Below are 23,278 nucleotides of genomic sequence, written 5' to 3' on the forward strand. Positions count from 1 at the left end.
TTTGCAGGGAGATCCGCAGATGGAAAGGCCTCCCTTCCCAGGCCGCTCTTCAAACCTGTGCTGGGTGCCGAGGGGGCCCCACAGCTGCCTGTGTTGCTTTACGGCCAGAGACTGAACACCCAGCCAGAGGAAGTGAACCCAGAGCTCCACGGGAAACTGTCTATCTGTATTCAGAACAACCAGGATTTTTAAAACAATCCCCACTTTTCGAACAGAGAAGTTCAAATGCCCTTGCAGCATGGCAGAGATGAAGTCTACATCAGAGGAACAAAAAGAAATACAAATGCCATCCCAGCGTTTTCTCCTAGGGTCTTGAGTATTTCTGCTGGACAAGGAAAGTAAGCTCTAAAGAGACAAGACAGAGCCTGTAGGTTTTCAACATGTTTGTTAAAGTCAGACATTGGGATTTTGGCAGCCTTTAACATCATCCTAAAATATATGTGGCTGACAAAAAGCCACACACACAGAACACGCTTGTTACACAGAGTAAGCTCCCAGCGTTGTCAGTGACACTCTGCTTTCTGCCCAACAGCAGACTGCTGTTGTAACTGCTTTTTGTCTTTTTACTGAACTGCTTTTTGTCTTTACTCTGCCAGGGCAACCCCAAAGTCTTCTGCCTTCAGATTAACAAATATTTGGAAGATAAAGTAAATGAAAGGAACGTTCAGTTATCACCAACACTGTAACAACCCACAGAAGGAGATTCAAATTCTCTTCCTGTTTAAAAGAAAAAAACTGTCTCCATTCAAGGCAGTTAAGAAGGTTTCATTTTTGCCCGTAAAACACAAATGCATGGAAACGCAAGCATCTTGTAAAGAGCGCCATCTTGAGGAAGCTCGGGCATAGGGAAGCGACAGGAAAGGCTCTTGGCGCTTGGTCTGGGTTTTGGCATCAAGACTGCAGTTCCAGGTGCCCGAGGCTCTTAACATAGAACGATGGGAGGATCTGAGGACTCTTCCCAAGACCCAGGGATGCCAACAGCAGGCCACCGATCTGTGGTTTGCTGTGAAGGCAACTTGAACACTGTCTACGGGACAGAGAGAAAATCCTAGGTGGTTTTGTCACCAAACCAGCACCAAAAATGCCTGGGCTGGGAGCCTAACTTTCTTCTTCTCAGTTTCAAATCTTTTATCTCGATCATGATTTGGTAATAACAGCTGGGCCTCTGAAGGGGGCTGGTGGCTCCTGGAGCACATCCCGTGGGTGCACTGGTGGTTTAGGGATTACCCACTGAAAGACGGGAGTGGGCCCACAGCTGACAATGGGGCTCCTTGGTCTCTGTGGATCCAAAAGTAGCTCAGAAAACAGCTGTGTGGGTGACACTTAGGACCATTTCCATGTGGACTGAACATATTACAGGATGTTTCTGAATTAACAATCACTTTCTCAGGCGTGACCATGGCACTGGGGAATTCCGAGGAGACAACTGTCTTTAAGGGAGAACCGTTGGGGGCACAACTTACAGTTGAGTGTTTCTAGCATTTATGATAAAGATGTTAACAGTGAAGCCCACCCAAGGTGGATTCCCAGGGGTCCACGGTACCATTCTTTTAATTTCTCTGAGGACTTGAAAAAAACTTCAAAACAGAAAGTTGAAAAAGGGCAAAAAAGCTCACTTGGAAAAAAACAACAGCAGCCTGTTGTTTCCCAACCGTGTGGTGTGAGCAGGGAGGACTGAGACAGCGGCAAGATGGGGAAAACAGGGAGGGTCCCAGAAATGTGCGGTGCCTGCTCCTTGCAGACCCACCTAACCATCACCTGCCCCGGCCCCGGGGCCACACAGACACCAAGCCAGCTATCCGGGCCTCTCCGCATCCTTCCCGCCTGATGCCTGAGCAGTCAGAAGCAGCAGAGAGAGGAGGAGGCCCCGTGTCTACTGGGCAGCCACCCACTCGGCAGCTCAGACGGGCCTTGATGAACACACAGGCTCCCCCAGCCTCTGCTGCAGAGGTTTTCCACGCCCTTCCAGTGATCTTGTCACACAAGCATGACAGCAGCGGAGAGCCGGACTCTGAAGAGCTGGCGGTCAGCTATTTTTAGAAGCCCATTTAGAGCTGGCACCGAGCCAATATTCACATGTGCACGTTTTCAGGAGGATGAGCATCCTGCTGGTGACTCTTCAGGTTTAACCTCACCCTGTTCACCTAACTAGAATCAACCTTCTGAAGGTAATGAGTGTAACTCGGCCTTTGAATGGACAAAGCAACAGAGCCACCTCAACCATGAAAACAGTACTGAAGTAAGAATTAGTAATTTTAAAAGCATTTTAAATTCAGCCGAATAAACATTATATTTTAGTGTTTCATCCTGCTGACTGTTGGAAAGTCTTCAGAATTATCTATTTCAATTACTTGTTTCAAATCTGGGCTGGCAACTTTTTGCTGTAAAGGGCCAGATGCTAAATATGTTTGACTTTGCAGGCTGCCTGGTCTCAGTCCGAAGTCCTTCATGCTGCAGTTGACAGTGAGAGAGCAGCCACAGCCCCTGGTACACACGGGGCGGGGCTGTGCGCCAATATTTTTTTATTAACAAAAAGCTGTGGCAGCCCTTAGTTTGTTGATAATCTAGAAGTGGTTCAAAAGAGATCACAGTAAAATTCAAAATTCTAGAAAGTCCCAATTTTATGGAAAACCTGAGTAAAATAAGTGACTTTCATATCTGAAGCAGAAACCAAACACATTTACTTCTAAAAGCCAGAAGAAACACATCAGCCCCTTCACAGAGGCTGAACTTCCAAAGGACAAATGATAAAAGCACGAGAAACTAAACTGTATGTATCGGTCAGCGCCCAATGGGGAGGAGGCAGCAGAGGCTGATGGACCTAGAAAACATGACCCAGGAAACAGAAGCAAAAAGGGAAGAACCTTTTCTTGTGTTTTCTGATTCCTCAGCAGAAGAACTGACAATGGGAAAGATTAATGCAAGAACAAGCCCCGCAGATAACACAGAAAACATCCTGCAAGGGGGTGTGGGTGGGTGGGGGGGCCTCAGGGCAGCCGCTGCTCCTCCCCACCCCTGCCCCACACACTAGCAACTTTCCCTACAGCCCTTGAACGCTGCACCGCTCACAAGGAGAAGACTGGCCTCTTCTAAGACCATGGGGCAGGGTCTACAGGCAGCGACTTGGCTGCCAGCAGCCCCCAAGCTCAGAGTCAGTCACCTTCAGGAGGACCCACCTGGTCTGTGGGTCATGAGTCCAGAGCCGAGGGGCCCCTCAGAGGCTGTCCTCACTAACAAGATTTCAGAATCACACAGATTTCAGAATACTGGTGTCAATGCAGTGCAGGGGTCACTCTTAGACCTTGCCGTGGTCATGACATCACACCTGCTGTCCCCGGGCAGGAGGACAGGCACTGTCCATGTTTTTTTGACAAATGGGGGAGTCCCCATATACGCTTGGGTCACCACAGAACACTGACTAACTGGAGACACAACCCCGACCTTCCACACTGGCCCATCAGGGAGGGACGCGGCCTGATGACTTCACCGCGAACGACCACACAGGACAAGGACCACACACGGGAAGGCACCGCCCTGCCCTCCAGGTGCGTGAGCTCCTTACCGTGAATTTGGCGAAGTATCTCCAACAACAGAGCAAACCAGACATGTAAAGCAACCTTTAAGGACAGGTAGTGAATACATGATGCAAGCCTGCTGCCAATTATTCTAAGTGCACTTAAGCCAAGTTGGTTGGGGCCAAAAACTCCCCTAAAAACATTAAAGGTCCTGTTTTTCCTTACTCAGCACTGCTCCCTCTCCTCCCCTCTCCGCCCGCCTTCCGTCCCTTCTACCAGGTTCCCTGACGCACAGCAGTACTTCTACAGCAAATAAGATGGAAGCGCGCTCTCTCTGTTTTTTAAAGCAGAGTCTCTGAGCCCTGTCCATGCACCCTCTGTTAACCTTGGGCCGTGGTAAACCTAAGGCCACTGGGCCTTCTTCCCCGAGCCCCATGGCGGCGATTCGACCTTCGGGGGAAGAGTCCTGGGGGAGGCGGTGGGGGAAGAGGGGATGGGAGAACATACCGGCCCCTTACCTTTTGTCCTTTCTCCTTCTGAAACACAAAGACGGGCGGAGCAATGGCAGGCTTTTCTGCAAAAAGAAAAATCGGTGTTTTTTCCCCCAACATTATATTCATACAGTAAACACAACTACATTTTTTTGTGATAAGTTAAAAACAAAACACAAATCCAATATAAAATTAGTAACTCGAATGATCATCAGATCACCTAGAAAATAGTTTCTCGATATAAATGTGCAAAGTGTTCAGTGTGTTAAGCTATGTGTATCTTTCTGTGTGCATGTACACACCAATAAACGGTTTCGAGACTGGCTTAGAATGACCATGTCACTGGGAAGTCCCTAGGTTTAAAATGTTTATGTTTTCAAATCTGCAGGCCAGCTGGGGCCGGGGCAACCCATCTACAACCTCTGCCCACGACGCACACGCTCTTTGGAGGATTACTCTGCTCAAGTCAGCTCTGCGTTCCACCTGGGTGTCTAAGTGAGTGCCTGTTAGGAAAAAAGTGGAGTTGTGAGGATTGAGAAGTCCATCTTGCACAGCTGCTGCTGAAAGGAGAAACCCTCTGGGACACTGTCATTGGACCAGGAGACAGTTGCTGCTGGTCATCCTCAGTCAACACCACTGGTCTTCCGTCCGAGGGGCCGTGTCCCTGGCCCTCTGCCACCTGCCGGAGCGGCCACCCGCCTCACATCTGGGGCCCGAGCCCTGTGGGCGTGCCCAGGGCCACCCTCAGCATTCAAAGCCTGGGGGGGCGGCATGGATGGGAAGCGGGGGCAGGGGGGTGTCGTTTTGAACTTGGGGCGCATCTGCACAGCCCTGCCCCTGCCTGAGTCCTGGGTGAACCAGGAGCCGGCACTGGCACAGCTTTCCCCTGGCAGGACGGGAACGCGGTTCGCAGGCCACGAGAGCGCTCGCGGGCATCTGGTCGGAGGGGAGGATCTGGGGCATCTCCGGAGAGGAGGCTGTGCTGAAGCCTCAGCAGAGGAGCCCGGAATGGAGGGACAGGTGTGAAGGCGGCTCCTGAGGTGACAGGCAGCCTGAGGGGCAGATGGTGGCGATGGAAGGATGTGGGGCAGTTGTGAAGGGGGGCGGGGGAGGAAAGCAGAGAGACCAGAGTGTGGGGAAGGGGGCGATGGAGACCACCCAGATTAAAGAAGAGGGGGCGGGGACGAGGCGCGGGGAGCAAAGGGACAAGACTGAGATGGTCACAGGACACCGTCCCATCCCCACCCCGAAAACTCCCACACCACAGAGGAGCAGGACAGACGCCCACCTGCACTCTGGGACCACTGCCCACTGATGGAGACCGCTGCCTCGCTCTGTGGCACCGAGTCAGATTCACCACGACAACCCTCACCAGGCACAGCCCACGCCGCCACCACTGGGGTGCGTGACCGCTCAGAGACTGCAGTGCACAGGGCCGGGGAGTGGGGGGCGGGGGAGGGTCTCCAGCACAGATGTGGAGCTCCACAAACCCAGGTGAACGGAGAAGAATGGACGCGCCCGACTGCTGGGCAGTAAGTGACAGTGACGGTGAGCTGCAGGGAGTCTGGGGACATCAGCAGCTTTTCCACACACACACGTCCACCATGGGAAGGCCAGACACCTGCCACGGCCCCTGCATCGAGGGCTGCGGGCCCGGGCCCCAGCCTTACTTCTGCATTCCACTCCAGGCCAGCTGCAACGCTGGGGGCACGCAGGAAGGAACTGGGATCAGCCCAGGGCCCACTTCCTACACCCCTGGCTCCAGGCCGGAGGAGGAGAGCGCTGTTTGCCCTGGCCCCAGGGGACAGCAGGCATGGGAGTGAGGCCAGATTGCAGGCAGCCGACAACAATCCGGTCCAGGACTTTCGCTGGAGCTGCTGGGGAGAGGGCCCCCTCGCTCTGCTGGGGCTGTTAAGCTGGTGGGAGAGGACCCCAGGGCTGCCAGCGGCTGAGAGTTGCCACAAGGGGAGCTTGGAGCTGAGCCAATGCAGCTGGGAGCAAAGCTGAGGGTGGAGAAGAAAGCAGAGCCCGGGGGGCTGGGCTGGAGGCCCCCAGTCAGCAGGCCCAAAACTAACCCCACCTCCCACCCTGACTCTTCAGTTAAGCCAGCAAATGTTGACTTTTGCTTAAGCCAGCCTGAGCTTGATTTCTGCCCCTGGTCTCTAAGCACCTCTGGCCTGAAAGGGGAGGCCTAGCCACTGCAGACTTCACTACACACACACAGTTGCCTGGAGCAGAAACCCAGGACGGGCCTCCCAGGGACGACAGGATGCCTGCTTGCTCTTCACAGTGGCAACACCACCCGATACGCCGTGTGTGCGTGTGCGGGCATGCAGGGTTAGGGTCTGTGGGCCCTAGTAAGACACCAGCTCAATGAGATGGGACGCCTTGCCTTGCTCCCCTCCTGTCCCAAAGCCTGAGAACAGCCCTGGGCACCCTGACGGGACTCAACCAGCACCTGGGGGAGCGACGAGTAGGGGAGGGGCGCCGAGAAAGTGAGCGCCGTGCTGGGCTGGGAGGGGGCCTGGGATGGGGGGGCGGCGTGCGGCCGGCCGAGGAAGAGCTCCTGCTGCTGTGACTAAAGGCCCACGGCAGGGGCTGCCCGGGGCCGCCGGGGTGGGGTGGGAGCAGAACTAGTTTTGGCAGGAGGCTGCCTGTGGTTCACGGGGCCTGCCTCTTGCCTTCTGGAGCAGCTGGGGGCAGAGGGCAGCGAGGGGTACACAGGGGTCTGGGCTCTGTGAGTGAATCCACCCTCCTTACCTCCACGGTTGCAGCTGAGACCTCCCGTCTTTCCCTGCCTCTACCCTCACCCCTTGGGGTGGCCGCCAAAACCACTGGTGTGAAACTCACGCTTACAACCTGGCAACATCCTCCCCAACTAGAAGCACAGGCCCTCTGAACAGGCCAGCCCCGCCGACCATGACTGAGAACTGACGAGCCCCTGGCCCCGCATGCCCCACGCTCCTGCCACTTTGGGGCTTTCACCCGGCTTACTTCCTCTGCCTGGAAGACAGTCTCGCCTTCTCTTCCTCAGGTACAGACACTGCTTCCCCCGGGAAGCTTCCAGTTTGAACTGGGCTCCTGAGGTCTGCTCTGCTTACATCTGCATGGGTGACATCAAGGCTGCATGTCAGGGAGTCTGAGGGACCACAGACAGCCCCAGAAGAGCTCTGTGCACCCTGTCAGCCGGTGCGTGGAGGGTGAGAACTGTCCGCAGTGTCTGCACTGAAGCCCCTCTGCCCTTCTCCATGTGGGAGCACCAGCCGCATGCAATCACATAAGCAGACGAAGCCCTTGCTCTGTGCGTGGCACCATGGGAAGAACGAGGACGAGGAGGCTGGGGGCAGAAAGCGTCAGGGGAAAATGTCTCCTGGAAGCGAGGGTGTGTGTGTGAGCACTGCTGTGTCCACCTCTGCGTGTTCAGAGCCAAACGCAGGCTCACACACGACACGTGATCAATACATAGTTACGAACTGAGCGAAACGCGGCCACTGGGCCAGGGAGGCCCCCCTGGATGGCAGGTTTGGCAGTCATGAACTCAGTCAGTTCTCTATCATAAAGACAGAGTACCAGAGCCACGCGAGTTTTGTTTCTGCTCACCCACTTTAGGGCCCCAAGTCTGTAACCTGTAGATCAGTTCTGACTCCACGACAACACACACGTGCCCCTGTCCAGGCAGCCTGGTGTTTAACTGACCCACGTCACCACTTGTGCCGTCACCGCATGAGCACCATCACACAGGAAACTGAAATCCAAGTGTGGGGAAGGAATGAGGACAATGGCAACGAGGCTCCTAAGACATGCCTGAGCCCCCAGCCCAGCTCTGCTTTCACAAGTGAACTTCCAGATGTGTAAGCTGGATTTAGAAAACACAGAGGAACCTAAGAACAAACTGCCAACATTCGTTGGATCATAGAAAGCTACGGAATTCCAGAAAACATCTACTTCTGCTTCACTGACTATGCTAAAGCTTTTGTGCAGATCACAATAAACTGTGGAAAATTCTTAAAGACATGGGAATATCAGACCACTCTACCTGTCTCCTGACAAAACCTGTATGCAGGTCAAGAAGCAGCAGTTAGAACCAGACACGGAACAACGGACTAGTTCAAAATTGGGAAAAGAGTACATCAAGTCTGTATATTGTCACCCTGCTTATCTAACTTGTATGCAGAGTACATCATACAAAATGCCAGGCTGGATGAATCACAAGCTGGAATAAAGACCAGGAGAAATACCAACAACGTCACATATGCAGATGATACCAATCTAATGGCAGAAAGTGAAGAGGAACCAAAGACACTCTTGATGAGGATGAAGAGGAGAGTGAAAAAGCTGGCTTAAAACTCAACACTGGACTGCAAGGAGATCCAACCAGTCCATCCTAAAGATCAGTCCTGGGTGTTCATTGGAAGGACTGATGTTGAAGCTCAATCACCAATACTTTGGCCACCTGATGCAAAGAGCTGACTCATTGGAAAAGACCCTGATGCTGGGAAAGATTGAGGGCAGGAGGAGAAGGGGACAACAGAGGATGAGACGGTTGGATGGCATCACTGACTCGATGGACGTAGGTTTGAGTAGACTCCAGGAGCTGGTGATGGACAGGGAGGCCTGGCGTGCTGCAGTTCATGGGGTCGCAAAGAGTCGGACACAACTGAGCGACTGAACTGAACTGAAAACTCAAACATTCAAAACACTAAGATCATGGCATCCGGTCCCATCACTTCATGGCAAATAGAAGGGGAAAAAGTGGAAGCAGTGACAGATTTTATTTTCCTGGGCTCCAAAATCACTTTGGACAGTGACTGCAGCCATGAAATTTTAAAAGACACTTGCTCCTTGGAAGGAAAGCTATGACAAACCTAGAGAGCATAATAAAAAGCAGGGACATCACTGGGCCGCGACAAAGGTCTGTCTAGTCAAAGCTATGGTTTTTCCAGTGGTCATGTATGGATGTGAGCGTTGGAACATAAGGCAGGCTGAGCACCGAAGAACTGATGCTTTCGAACTGTGATGCTGGAGAAGAGTCTTGAGAGTCCCTTGGACTGCAAGGAGGTCAAACCAGTCATTCCTAAAGGAAATCAGTCCGGAATATTCATTGGAGAAACTGATACTGAAGCACCAATATTTTGACCACCTGATGCGAAGAGCCGACTCATTGGAAAAGACCCTGATGCTGGGAAAGACTGAAGGCAAAAGAAGGGGGCAGCAGAGGATGAGATGGTTAGATAGCATCCCTGACTAAGTGTACACGAGTTTGAACAAACTCCAGGAGGTGGTGAAGAACAGGGAAGCCTGGCGTGTTGCAGTCCAGACACGACATAGCAACTGAACAACAATGGGGACAGGGGCAACGAGGCTTCCAGGAAGTGCCTGAAAACCCAGCCCAGTTCTCCTTTCACGAGTGAAAACCACCTCCAGAGATTTGTAGAGATCAAGGCCACCACAAAGACCTAAAACATTAAAAGGTTAATCAGATGCATGCTATTTATTGCAGATTCTATCCACCAGGTGTTTTAAATGTTGCCCAAAGCTATCTGACCAGGGAACCCTTTGCAAGGACATCTGTGACGAGGCCTGAGAACGTGGTGACCGCAGTCAGCACTGCTGTGTGAAGCAGGGCGGGACTCGGAACCCAGGTCACCTGGAGGAACGGCCCTCCTCTGGGCAGTCGGCACCACTGTCAGGGATGCACTGGGGGGTGCCCGCCTCACCTCGGCTTTCCAAGGTGCCGATGCCGAGTCCAAGGTGGCTGCTCTTGGTCTGAACCCCTCCTCCAATGTCCCCCACACAGCCCTCCTCAGCTCCAGGGCCCCAGGGGGCTACCCCAGCCCAACTGTGATCCCAGCTCCCAGCCAGGGAAAGCCCTTACCCCTGCTTCGATCCCCCACGCAAACAGCATGGGGGGTGGTGGGCACGGACCTGGAGAGAGGCTGAGAGAAGCCCACAGCACGGGCTCTCCACCTAACTTGACCCCCAAAGACTGGGTTTGGGCTCTGGATCTGGCCTCTGCAGTCCCGGTGACGAGCAGAGACAGGTGAGCCCAGGTGTGGAAAAGTCGCAGATCTCCGCTCTGCCCCCTCCTCTGCCAGATGTTGGGGACCCTCTCTGCTCCCCGAGGCACTGTGGGAGGCTGTGACTGCTGGGACGCTCCGCCTGCCCAGCCGAGCCTGGCCCCACTCCTCCAGCTGCGCCTCTCAGTACGTTCACAGATTCAATCATGAGAGTCACTCGGCAGCTACGAGTTCAGTGATTCCACACATCCAGTGCCCACCATGTGCCAGGCATCAAGCCGGCTTCTAGGGTGTGGTGGTGACACGGAAAGACACGTCCCCTGCCTGCCAGGAGCCGACTTCAGACTCAGTTGAACATTACAACACAGAGGAAGCACACAGCGCAGGGCTGGGGCACCCAACCCGCCGAGGCTGCAGAGGAGCAGCCCATCAGGGAAGGCTTTCGGAGGAAGCGCCTTTAAGCAGAAGGCAGAGCAGCACTTGGGCAGGCAGCCAGGAGCAGGGAGGATTGAGGCAGCAGTGGAGGAACTCAAGGAAGGTCAGGGTGGGAAACGCCCCAGCCCAGGGTGAGAGGAGTGGGGTGCAACCCCCCACGACTGCACGGCCCAGGGGAGACGCTCCTGGAAAGTAAGCACTGATCACACTTAGGCAGGTAGTTCCTTTCTTGAGCAAAGGAACTAAGATGGCTGTGAAAAAGTCAGGGGGTCCCTGAGGTGCAGGCCGCCTCTGGACCCAAGGGGCCACATCCTCTCAGCTGGGAGTGGAGGTCTCTGGGTAAGAAAGGGGTCACCGAGGAGCCAGGTCCTTCTCCTAAAGCACAAACTACTGACCCAGGGCCCGGGTTGGGGGAAGTCCTTGGATGGTTGGGTGCCTATGTGGGAAGCTGTAAAGCCCCACCCTGAAGGCACCTCTGTTATCTCTGTGACATCTTTGTCAGGAAGAGGGCCTGTAAACTGTCTCCTAAAAGAGGAGGTGAGGAGGGTCAGAAAGAAGAGGCGAGTTTTACAAAGCCTCATGCTTGACAGAATTAAAACCGTGGGCTTTCTGACACCACTGCTACAGGCAGGGCAGGGGACAGGGAGGGTTCACTGGTATCTCTTCTGCCCAGAGGTTGACTGGTGGCAAAATCCTTAAAACAAAATGACTTGTGCATCTATTTCGGACGCAGCAGGAAATGGGGATGGACCAGGTACAGACCTGAAGCCAGGCTAAGGTGGAGGAGTCCCGAGGGAAAGGGTGGGTGGCGGCAGCTGCCCAGAGGCAAGGAGCTGGCCTGGGCCCCAGCAGCAGCCCTGTGGGAGAAGGGTGTGTGTCCCAACCCTCCAGGGTGACAAAGGTCTTGGGAATCCCATCTTTAAACACCTCCCAGCCTCTGCCACGTAGTCCCAGCAAGAACACTCCCAGACGGGGTGTCCAGACCCTCGGACGGTCTCACCCACGGCCAGTGGGCACTGATGACCAGGCAGGTGCCCAGCGCTTTGCCTGCAACAGTGTCCTGAATCTTCACAACCACCTGAAAGGCCAGGTCCTTAGTTTACAGAACAGGAAACGGAGACTCAGAGAGGCCAAGGACTTGTCCAAGGTGGGGCTGCGCCTCCAACCCAGGCAGGCCTGACGCTGGCCCCTGACCTCCACTGCCATCCACGCACCGCAGGGGCAAATGGGAGAAGTCACTACCCTAGTCTGCCTCCTCCCATCTCTCCCGCTTAGAGGGCCTCGAAGCTGAGACACTGAGACTTTTCTTTTGAGAAGAAACATCAGGAATAAAGCAGCTACAGCGAACATTCGAGACAGACATCTCTGGAAGAGTCCCAAAGAATCTAGCGGGTGAGCGGTGGGCTTTCACCAAGTCATGAGACCATCTGCTTCGGAAGAGCAAGCATGCAGTTAAGTCAAGGGCAGATCCTTATGGTTCTCAAAGAAAAAAATGAAGACCCATCCTGAGGTGCACGCTCCACGGAGAGGCAAGCTACGCTGTCTTCGTCTGTCAAACGTGTCACCGTGGGATGCTCTGTGTAACACTTCCACCGTCTGAGCTGGAAACACACACACAGAGTCACCCCCGCACGCAGGCTTTCCTTCTTCACTGTGCTGGGCAGGGAGGTGTGTATACAGAAACCACGGGCAGGCCGGCTCCACGACAAGCTCTGGCACCCCCCCGTGGCTGCTTGACTGCCTGCGTCTGAGGACGTCTGCTAAACAGAAGAAACTGTGTAGACCCAGGAGAACACACTGGACTACCTTGGCCTGTTCTGTTTATCCCCCTGCTAAAATGATGTCTCCAACACCTGCCAGGAAACAGCTCCCATCTGGAAAGCCACTTACAATTCTTGACCAAAATGTCAGTAAGGTACTTGTGCGAAATGAGCTTTAATCCTGGGCTGATGTGGCTTAATCTTCTTATCTGTGCAAAAAATATGGAAAGCATCTTGCCAACACAAACAACAGTCTGTTAATACGTGGTAACCGCTTTAATCCCCCAACACTTACTATCTCAACCCTTCGAGCCGTTTCTTTTCTCAGGAATTATTATAAACAGTTCGGTGCAGCAACATAAAGGTGAATTTGTCACCAATGTGTCAACACTGTCCACCAGCTAATTCTCCAGTGAAGAATGGAACTGATCTCCATCATGCTGTTGCTAGGCGACGCCTCTGATCTCATGCGCCGCAGACTCCGCGGCCCCACGGCCCAGCCACTGCGGGGTGTGGGCCCCTTCGTTCCTTTTTTGGTGCTCGAATGCGTTTTGTCTCAGGCAGCTCTCAACTGGTCTCACAGAGACCACAGGAGCACATGGTTGAGAGATGACGCTCCTACCCTTTCTTTCTGGAATGCTCCTCCTCGCACGGTTACCTTCACATACTGAAACCAAACCACTCTTCAGGGCTCCAACCTCATCCTGACAACAGCGGGGATGACAAGTGGCTCATATTTGTTCAGTGGCCCTTCCTGGACCCTGGCACTTCACACACTCCATCTCATTCAATGCCATCACAGCCCCATGGCAGAGAAATCATTTATCATCTCTGATGTGCAAATCACGAAGCCAGACTGGGAGGCCTTGGAGAGATGGGTGCCCTAAGTGATGATGGGTCCCAACAGCGGGGGTGGGACCAGAACCCTAAGCCTGAGTTCCGAGTTGGCTGCCTCACATCCCTCACAACCTCTCCGGCCAAGCTACATCTGCCTTCTTCTCTTCTAGAACTATCAGCCCGGCAGACCCCTGCGACCTTCCTATCCCACCTCATCCACTTGGACTACAAGATGCTGGGGCACACGCTGCACTGTGCATACCCCTGGGCCTTAGATCCCAGAAGAACCCCATTCGCCGATTACTAAATGAAAGCCAGCAACCTCTCCTACAACAACCAAGAAACCAGGAGCCAGCTTCGGCAGCAGTTCTCTGTTCTACCACTAGATGGCGTGACAAGAGCACGGCCGAGCTGAGATTGGGGGGTGGAGGGGGCAGTTCCCAAGGGCAATCCCAGGACTACAGGCCCTCTGCGGAGGCTGCAGACCAGCCAAGGAAACCTGGGAGCGCGGGTACTGGGCTCTGTGTGCTTCCGGCGGGCCTCCACCACCCAGGGCTGGGGTCCCCAGCAGGTGAACTCTCTCCACACGTGCCGGTGTCTGTCAGCGCAGATGGGACCCCCACCCCCACCCCGTCGGTTCAGAAGGACTGGACCCAACGACACACATCCAGAGCTCGGGAAGCGGCTGGCATCATTATCTTACTCTAATTACACACAGGACACTGCAGATACATGGACGCCATCCCAAAGCGTGGGTCCTGGACTCAACACCAGTCGCCAGTCCCTTTGCAAGGGCCGCCTGGACACAGGGACACCTCACCACACACACTCCATCTCTCATAATCCCCTGAACCCTTCTGAGGCCAAGAGAATCACCGAGATGATTGGCCCGTCCACCGGCCAAGCCCTATTCGCGGCAGTACGACTTTCTGAGCATCCACAAGGGGCCAGGGGCCAGAGACAGGATGAAAGGTGGATGAGGCCACAGCCCTCTTCTAGTGGGAAGAGGAAGGAAAAACAAGAAGCAGAGGCGTGCAGGGGTCACAAGGAGGCACTGGAATAAGAAGGATGCTAAAGCAGGACAGTGGGCAGAAGGGGCCTCGGGTGGGTGAGGGCTCTTGAGGTGAAGGAGCGAGCCAGGTGAAGGCAGAGCCCAGCTGGCGGGGCAGCCCTCAGCACAAATGACCTAAGGGCAGGAAGAACCCTGAGGCCCAGGTGAGCCAAGCGTTCCTGAGGGGAGGGTGGAGGTGGGAGTGGGGAGGGAGGGGGTGTGTGGTGGAGTCAGTGGAGGTGTGGCGTTCACATCCCACCCCACCCTGGCAGGGGTCCTCAAGGCAGTCTTTCCCACCTTGGTGCGCTGGGATGTTTTTAATAAGGTCACCCCGGGGGTGGTGAGGAGAAGAGATCTCCGGTGGATGGGAGTCTGACTGTTCTGGGGACAGAGCCTCCAGTATCTGAGCTTGGGGAGGGCTGAGACAACTGTGTGAGGCTGTGGAAGCATGGTCCACTCGCTCAGTGGCCGACACGACCCTCACTCTGATAACAAGACTCCATGAATAGGGGTCCCCTCCACGTGGCACTGATGATGAGTGACCCAGGCCCTGGATCCTCAGATTCCCAGTGGCCACTCAATGCTGCAAAACATTCTTTCTCCTCTGAGCACAGGGGGGTCTCTTTTCTAACTCCTGCCATGGTAGAAGCCACACTCTCTGGAACTGTTTTCCCCAAGCCTGCTCTGCTGTGACAGACACAACACAGGCATACATTCTGGGCGAATTCCTGAAATCCTGTGTGGCCAGCCTGGGGGGGTGTTTAATTTAGCAAAGGCATTTAAAATATGATGCAAAAGCGAGGCCTGCCTCCTGAACAGGGTGTGGAGAAACCACTCTCTCTGTCAGAACAGGTGCCCGGGGAGTCAGAATGACCCACTGGGAAGCATGAGTTGGGCTCTGAGACTCAGTGGCTGGAGGTGGGCACACTGGGACAGGCCGACTTCCTGCAGACCCGGCCCTGGGCTTCAGCCCCTGTGCAAGGGGATTGCTCAGACACAGAGCATCTTGGAAGGCCCTCACTGTGAACTTGGAACAGTTCTGAAGGTCATGGAAAACACTGTTCCCCCTTACCTGGGACGTGAAGTCCATCACACCATGATGCCAACAGCCGCCAAGAGGCCATATGGGAAAAAAAAGGTCGGCAGGGTGAGCCCTAAGCTCCAGCTGGCAAACAGCTTACTCCTGGACAGTTCTATTTGCCCCCCTCCCTCCCACTGGGCGATGTCTGAACATTGTTGGTTACCACGAGGGCAGGAGCTGCTAGCGGCATTTGGTAGATGGAGATCATGGTGCTGACCAGCATCCCACTGTGCACAGGCTGACCCCCCAAGCCCAGAGAATGAGCCCACCCTCACAGAGGCTGAGAAGCCACAAACTGATTATGTACAAGGAGGCCGGGTCAGATCCCTGACTCACGTTGTACACCAAAGTAAATTCTCAGTGGGTCAGACGGCACAAATCAGGGTGACGCCCCAGCTTCTGTGAATAACCTCCTCTCCCTCCCCACTCAGGCTGGGTACTTAAATGTGTGCAGCATCTCAGGACTTCAGTAGAGATGACTATGCCACACAGTAGTGTGTGAGCGTGGGTGGGTATGGGTGGGGGAAGGCCAACAGAATCCCCTAACCCAGGGGTACTCACACGGCGGTGATTTTGCCCCCAAGGGGACATCTGACAATGTCCGGAGACATGTGGGCAGAGACCAGGGACACTGCCAAACGCCCCATGAGACAGTACAGCGGGGGGCAGCTCCCACCAGCACCAATGAAACCTGGCTACGACCTGAAAGGCGCTTTCTCCCTAAGATCCCATCAGGAGACCAACAGGTAGCAGGACCTGACACGGCTCCCCACACACCAGTGGGCCAATCACCTGCCACGTGTCCCCTTCACAACAGTCCTCAGACTCGAGAGCACCGACCCTGTTTCACAGATGCAGGAACTGAGGTCAAACAAAGTGCCCAAGATCCTGGGCAAGTAAGTGACAGAGATGAGACACAAACCTAGAGCACTTCCAACTATGCCACAAGCTATCAGCTGGAGGCTGCCTGTCAGCGCCAGTCTAAGATTCCTGCGAGGCTCGAGACGGGAGAAACTCACAGGGACCCCCGTACAGGCCCCACTCAGGCCCTTCACACTGGGGTTCACTGGCACAATCCAGTGTTTCTCAGACTTTTTGGCCTTGGGACCCCTTTCCACACTTGTAAGTTAATGAGGATGCCCAAGAACTTCGGTAAATGTGAGCTACAGCTATTGATATGTACTACGTTAGAAACTGGAGAAGGAAATGGCAACCCATGCCAGGATTCTTGCCTGGACAGAGGAGCCTGGTGGGCTACAGTCCATGGGGTCACAAAGAGTTGGACACAACTGAGTGACTAAACGATAGGAACAGGTTAGAAACTGAACTAAGCAACATCAGAAATCAGTTAACTTTCGTAAGATAATAATAGTGAAGGTATACCTACATAATACACTTTTATAAATAACTTTTTGAAACAAAAACACTATGGAGAAGAAGGACATTATTTTATATTTGGACCCATGTTTTAACATCTGGCTTAACAGGAGACAGCCAGGCTTTCTTATCTGTTTTTGCAGCCCATCTGTTGCACTATACAACCTCTGGGAAAAAACTCCACCATCCATTCACAAGAGGAGTGTGAAAAGGGCAAGTGATGCCTTTGTATTGTTATGAAAACAGTTTTAAACTCTCAGTCCCCTTGAAAAGGTTGAAAAGTCCCCTTGAGAAACAGACTCCCAGGGCCCCTGGACTGTCTTGGAGAAATGCTGCTCTGAGCGCTAGCATTCTGAGCCCACAGAATCCTGAACTAAAGATGGACCGCCAGGAACCATCTGCTGAGGGTCTCTGCCACGGAGCACCCAGTGCTCTGAACACATCCGAGAGGTGCTAGATCCACTGGACTGAGGCCCACAGGCCGGCCGAGGTCAGGCAGGCACGGGGAAGGGGGAGCGGGCAGGGTCCCAGCTGGCTGAGGGGGGATGCCTGTGGTGACTGGGAAAGCACAACCTGTCTCAAGGCGGCGGCTGTGCCTCAGTCCTGGCACATCACTGCCGAGCAGGAACGGCAGCTGAGGCTGGTGCTATTTTCCAAGAGAGATCAGAAATCTGGATTGTTCTTTCCCCTGAGGCCTTAGAATCCTTTATCTGCTCCTAACTAACAGCAAACAAAGACAAACCCAACAGACAGAATTATATACTGTTTGCTCCGGAAGTGAGGTCACAACTCCTGCCTGTGGTTTTTGACTCTGGCTCTGTGTTGTAGAAAACCAGTGGGGTCCTAGACATCGCGGGCCTCCTGCAACCATCTCTGACAGTGCAGCCAAGCATTGGTTTTCATTTTCCTCCACAACCCCCTTATAGTAAGCGTGAAGTGCAGTCGGGGTTAGGATTCACAGCGAGGGCCACACAGCTGCACCAGGTGCCAAGACAACCCAGGATGAGGCAGAGCGTGGACACCCGGGGGCCTCACCTGCTCTGAGGCCCTGAGGTGTCCAGCTTCCTACCAAGGAGCGCACAGCCACGCCAGACAGGGATCACAGGAAGGTGGCAAAAACAAACCTCCAAACAGAACAGAGAATCCCTGCTGCTTGTTGCTGGCGCCACCACCAGATCCTGAAGGGACAACCATGCAAAGCCAGCTGCCTCCTGATCACTTCAAAGTACCATGGAGAGCTACCTGCCAGGGGCTCGGCGAGCTGAGTAGCAGCTACCTCTGCCCGCTGCCTTTGCCAGGCAGTTCCCATTACACGAGAAAGAGGCCCTGTTCAAGTCCCCCAGATGCATCCTACTGGCCCCCATCTCCCACTTTACTCCAGCCCATTCTCTGTCTCTGAACTCAGGTGGGAATTCGACTGGTACCTAAAACACCCTCTTCACCAGGCCCAAACACCGCCCCCCTCCCAACACCACTCAAAGCTCTGCCCTTACTTCCGGTCACCTCTCTCTCCCCAGATGCTTCAGCGTGTAAGCACACAGCAGAGCCCGACCTGTCCTATACCCAGCGATGCTCGTGGGAAATGGTGGCACAGTGCGAAAGAATCCGTCTGTCAATACAGGAGATTTGGTTTTGATCCCTAGGTTAGGAAGATACCCTAGAGGAGGAAATGGCAACACACTCCAGTATTCTTGCCTGGGAAAATCCCATGGACAGAGGAGCCTGGCGGGCTATAGTCGATGGGGTTGTAAAGAGTTGGACACAACTTAGTGACTAAACAACCATAGTGGGACTGCTGGGTGAGTCCATTTTCCAGTAACTGAGAGGCAGGCTGAAGATACGGTGGAAAAATTTTAAACTTGCAAAACGACAAGCATGTTTTGTCTGTACACAGGATCTCAGGCAAAACTTAAAATTTTCTTCCAAGTATACAAAGGCATGGCACCCTCAGCGCTAACTGCCTCAGGTGAGAGGCACGGGAGAGTTCAATGTACATTCTGCAGGGCAAACCTCAGGGTTAATGTTTATTGTTTAAGTTCATAAAACTCTGAAAAATGGCTTCTCACTTATCCTAAGTATTAAGTTGAGGGCAGGGCAAGGGGGTGGTGAGAATCAAGTGAACAAACAACTCCAACCACTGGAGTTCTAGTGCATCAATCAACACTCGGCTGCATCTCATCCTCTCAGGGGTTAGGTTTGAAATCAACAAGGTGAGGGACTTCCCTGCAGTCCAGTGGTTAAGACTGAGCTTCCACTGTAGGGGAGATGGGTTCAATCCCTGGTCAGGGAACTAATATCCCACATGCTGCACCGCATGGCCAAAAGCCAAACAAATAAAAGGCAAAAAACAAGTCAGGTGAGCACTGAAGAAAGACAAATCACCCTTGAAAATCTCTGGACTGCTCTCTCGTCAGGCCAGCTCAGGGGTTCTCAATGGGGAGCAACTATGGGAGTCCCCCACCACCCCAACCAGAGGACACTGAGCAATGTCTGGACATTTATGGTTGTCATGACAGCGGGAGGTGGAGACCAGGGAAACAGATCAACATCCTAAGACACCCAGCGTAGCACCACAATAGAGAATGCTCTGGCCCCAAATGCCCAGAGTGCCCAGGCTGGGAGCCCGTGGCTAGATGATCATGTGATCAAAGTCAAGACAGAACCAAAGAGGATGGACAGCCCAGCTCTGGCTGCATCCCATCCTGGGTGTGCCCCAAGGCCATCTTGTTCAGATTCGCTTCTTGCTCTTTCTGGCTTTGCCTTGAGCACTTCAGCTAAATGTGTCTATAACATAAGTCCTCCACAGTAAAAATAGCTGCCATTTCCTGACTGTTTATCACTGGGCTGAGATAGGCGCTAAATCATTCATATGTATTAATTCAGCCAGGGCTCAGAGCAACCGTGTGACAGATACAATCACCATTATCCTCATTTTACAGGTGAGGAAACTGACGCTCAAAGAGGTTAAGGAGTTGCCCAAAGTCACTCAGAGAGGACAGGCGGAGTCAAAGCACAAGCCCAGTTCCAAGGCAAAGACTGGGGTCCACCATCACGTCACATCACAGGTCTCAGCTGAGGGTGACACACTATTTCCGAAGACACTCCTGATGGCCACGACCCCTGGCGTCGTGTGTGGGAGTGTGCTACCAGCACCGTATATGTGGTCAGAGACGCTGCTGGGATGCTCAACATCCTGCATGGCAGAGGACAGCCCCTCAACAGAGACTCATCTGGTCCAGCATGTCAAGAGGACCAAAGCTGAGAAGCCTGCTTCGTGCCATCTCTCGGGTTTCTACCTCGTGCCTCTGCAGGCCAGCAGGGCGTCATGGGTATAAGGTATCAAATTTTAAGGCGGGGATCTAGAATCCAAGGTCTCCTACAGCTCCAGTGTGCTCTGCTCACCTTCTTCACCTTCACCAGAAACCAAACGCTGCCTTCACATCCTGATGCCAGTCTACCGGGCAGAATAACTCCAGAGACAAGATGGTTAACGACTTTGGGATGTGTCAACAGTGAAGTGCCGAGTAGAAGATCCCAGGACACAAGTGTACCCCCCGCCCACACACACTCAAACGCACTCTCTCTCTCCTAGGAAACACTCCAACGGGACTTTAAAAGTCACAGACTACGGGACTACCAGCAACGGTTGTGGGAGCGGCTGTCACCATCCCTGAAGAGATCACCATGGCAATGAGAGCCAGTAAGACGTGGAACTCGACACACGTCTGGAAATGCTTCTCGCCACACAAGCAGGGCCCTCCTCACCAGTACTGAGCTACTCAAGCTGGGGGGTCTCAACCCTTGTGGTACAGCAGGGTCACGTGTGCTGCTTTCTGTCCCTACAGACGCCCAGGAGTAAGGACGGGTCTGCTTAGGATCCCGGTCTAGAAAGACAGAAGCCAAGAGGGCGTGTGAGCTTCAACGACAAGTGGGAAAGCACATGTGCGGGGCAGTCCCCTAAGCTTCACAATGCACAGGAAAGGAAGTCCTGGTTCACAGAGGATGAGAAACGAAACATGCTAGCGGGCTGCACAAGCCAAAACCAGAAATAGAGTCGAGGAACACATGACAACCAACTGAAGGATGGTAGAGATATGGGAGGCAGAAAAGGCCACTAGGATTTTAGTTTTTTGAGGACAGCTAGGCCAGAACTAGTGTCAGAGGCAAAGTACTAGGTGAGTGTGGTATTTACTAGGCAAAAACTTTAAATACAAAACGTTCCATTGTCTCTATTTTATACACTGATCAGTTCAGCTATGCAACTGACATCATGTGCCAGCACCTATGCTAGAAATGGTGTCCCTGGATAACCGGAATCCATAATTTTCCCTTTGTGCTCACAGGTACACCTCACTCGTTCATTCAACAAACATTCCCTGGATCCCTATACCCTGCGCCAGGCACTATTCTACATCGGGGTGGGGTGTGGGATCCATTAATGACAGACAGAAACCCTGCTCCTCAGCGAACTTACATTCTTGAAGAGGGGTAGTCAGACAAGTCAACCCAGCTTGCTGGTAGGTGGTAAGTGCTGTGGGGTAACAGGAACAGAGTAAAGGGGGTAGGGAATGAGGATAAAATTTACAATAGGTGGTCGGAGATGTTCTCAATAAAGCACCATGTGGGGAGGAACCTGAAGGAGGTACAGGAGCGAGCCACACGGACAACTGGAGGAAGACTGCCTCAAGCAGAGGAACCAGCAGGTCCAGAGGCTAACAGAGGGAGGATATGGAGCGTGAGACGGCCACTGAGAGAGCTGGAGTAGTTAAAACAGGGCGAGTTGGGAGAGAGTGGTGGGAGGGGAGGCCAGGGAGGTCTTGGGGCGCGGGGGCCGTCTGCCTTCTGGGTTGAGAAGCTGCCAGATGGGTGAAGGCTGCAGGGAGGACCAAGAAGGGGCAGCAGTGGTGGTGAGAAGCGGTCATTCTCTGGCAAGATTTTGAAGGTAGAACCGACAAAGATGTGATGCAGCATGTGAAAGTCGTCAAGAGCGACTTCAAGGTGTCTGGCCTCAGCAATTTTAAACAATGGACCTGCTATTTACTACTAGGGGAGAAAGTTGGCAGTGTGGGTGGATTTGGGGGAGAAAAATAGGGGTTTTATTTGATATGACATCCAAACAGAGGTGTTGAATATGAGCCCTGAGTTCAAGAATGTGAACGGGCCAAACTCGCAAATATATTAGGTGTGTCCTATTGACTCTCATTTATCCAGTGCCCGTTCTGTCTTTAAATGGATCTTGTGAATGGAATGCCTCAACCCTCCACCAGCTCCTTTAACTTATCAAAGAGATGTGGTACAGATAAGAGGTGAAGTGGGGGGGTCTGAAGCTAGACCACATTGATGCACAGCCCTGCTCCTTACTAGCTGTGTGACCTGCCTTGGAGGAGTAACCTAACCATTCTAACTCCGTTTCCTCACCGACAACCAGGGCTGATGGTACCTTCCTCTGGGAACTTCTATGCGGAGTGAGGACTACTCCAGATAGCTGCCCGCCCAAGACTCTGAACAGTACCTGGTACTGCCCCAAATGCTCCACCAGGGTGAGCACTTAGGATTGTCATCTGTGCGGGGAAAACCTCAGGCCAGCAGGGAGCAGGGTATGAGGGGGAACCAGGGCCAGGCAGGCAGACCGCTTGCCCGTAGCTGTGCACCTAGTAACAGGGAAAGCTAAAAACAAGCCTCAAAAAGTACTGAAGCTACGAGCGATCTCAACATCACAGTTAATTTCATCAGACATCGGCTGATGGCGCGCTTTCTCTGAGCTGTTCGGAACTGTAACCTTGTCAAAATCGTTCAGCTGGGATGTCAGCGCTTCGCAGAGGAGGGGATCACACAGTCTTCTCTCTCTCTGGAAGTGCAACCAAAAAAAGGGCCGAAAAACAGCTAGGGCTTTCAGCTGCCCACACCCTGCGGCTGGGGCCTCAAGGAGCCAAGACGAGGCGCGACTCTCGGTCGCCACGAAGGATCCGGGGTAACTGGCAGGAATTGGGGGGCTGAGTTGAGAGTGGGGGTGAAAACAAACCTGACATTCTCAATCCTCGGCGTGGGGCACCGCCACAGGATTAAGGGGTGGGCCGGCTTGGCAGCCAGGCGGGGAAAGAGGGAAGCCCGGGTCCCCGAGAACGAGGGGGCGGGGAGAAAGCGTGGCGCGCTGGGCCCGCGACCAGGCCCGGAGATCTATTTACATCCGAGGTCGAGGTGCTGCGGCCGTGCCTCCCGCCCCCTTCGGCCCCCGGCCTGGCCTGCGAGGCGGTAGGGCCTCAGGATCACGGTCCCCGCCGTCTCCCGGGCCGTCTGGCCAGACGGTGGTAGGGCCTGGGGCTGCCGGGACTAATGGGTCGGGCGGGTGAGCCCGGCCTGAGGGGATGCAATGGGGGGCGGCTGCAAGGCCCGCTGGGCCGCTCTTCCGGAGCAGACAGGCCCCACGCACCCGGAGTGCTCACCCCTCGGGCCTGTGGCCCCCGGACCTCCCGCCGCCCGTTCCCTGGCCACCAGCTGGCCCCAGACGGCGCCTCCCCTACCTTCGTTCGCCAGGTCCGCCATTTTACTTCCTTAAGCCCTCCCACAAGGCCCCGCGCCGGCCCGGGCTCGTCTGCTTTCTGCCAGAAACTCCCGCGCGTGCGCACTTTCCAAATCGACTCCGAGCGAGGCGGGCAGCTAGCGCCTGCGCGCGGAGCCCGGCACTGAGACGCGCTCCGGAGAGCAGTCCGGTTC

General features: G+C 54.0%; 1 protein-coding gene across 9 annotated transcripts in view; it reads right to left on the bottom strand.

The window, feature by feature from the left end:
- The window catches only part of RANBP3 (RAN binding protein 3), a 51,092-nt gene extending 27,855 nt beyond the window's left edge, over positions 1-23,237 (bottom strand). For 3 of the 9 annotated variants that reach the window (XM_043466345.1, XM_043466341.1, XM_043466337.1), the window contains exons 1-2: positions 23,086-23,235; positions 4,034-4,089 (exon numbers count right to left, since the gene is read on the bottom strand). In XM_043466345.1, the coding sequence (XP_043322280.1) occupies positions 4,034-4,089; positions 23,086-23,107 (78 nt within the window). In that variant the 5' untranslated portion in view covers positions 23,108-23,235. Of the gene's footprint in view, positions 1-4,033; positions 4,090-23,085 lie in introns of all 9 variants that reach the window. The other 6 variants (XM_043466346.1, XM_043466343.1, XM_043466339.1 and 3 more) reach the window with 4 other exon arrangements.
- Positions 23,238-23,278: the final 41 nt, after the last annotated feature.

This window comes from Cervus canadensis, chromosome 4 (genome assembly GCF_019320065.1).
Source record: "Cervus canadensis isolate Bull #8, Minnesota chromosome 4, ASM1932006v1, whole genome shotgun sequence".
Classification (NCBI taxonomy): domain Eukaryota; kingdom Metazoa; phylum Chordata; class Mammalia; order Artiodactyla; family Cervidae; genus Cervus; species Cervus canadensis.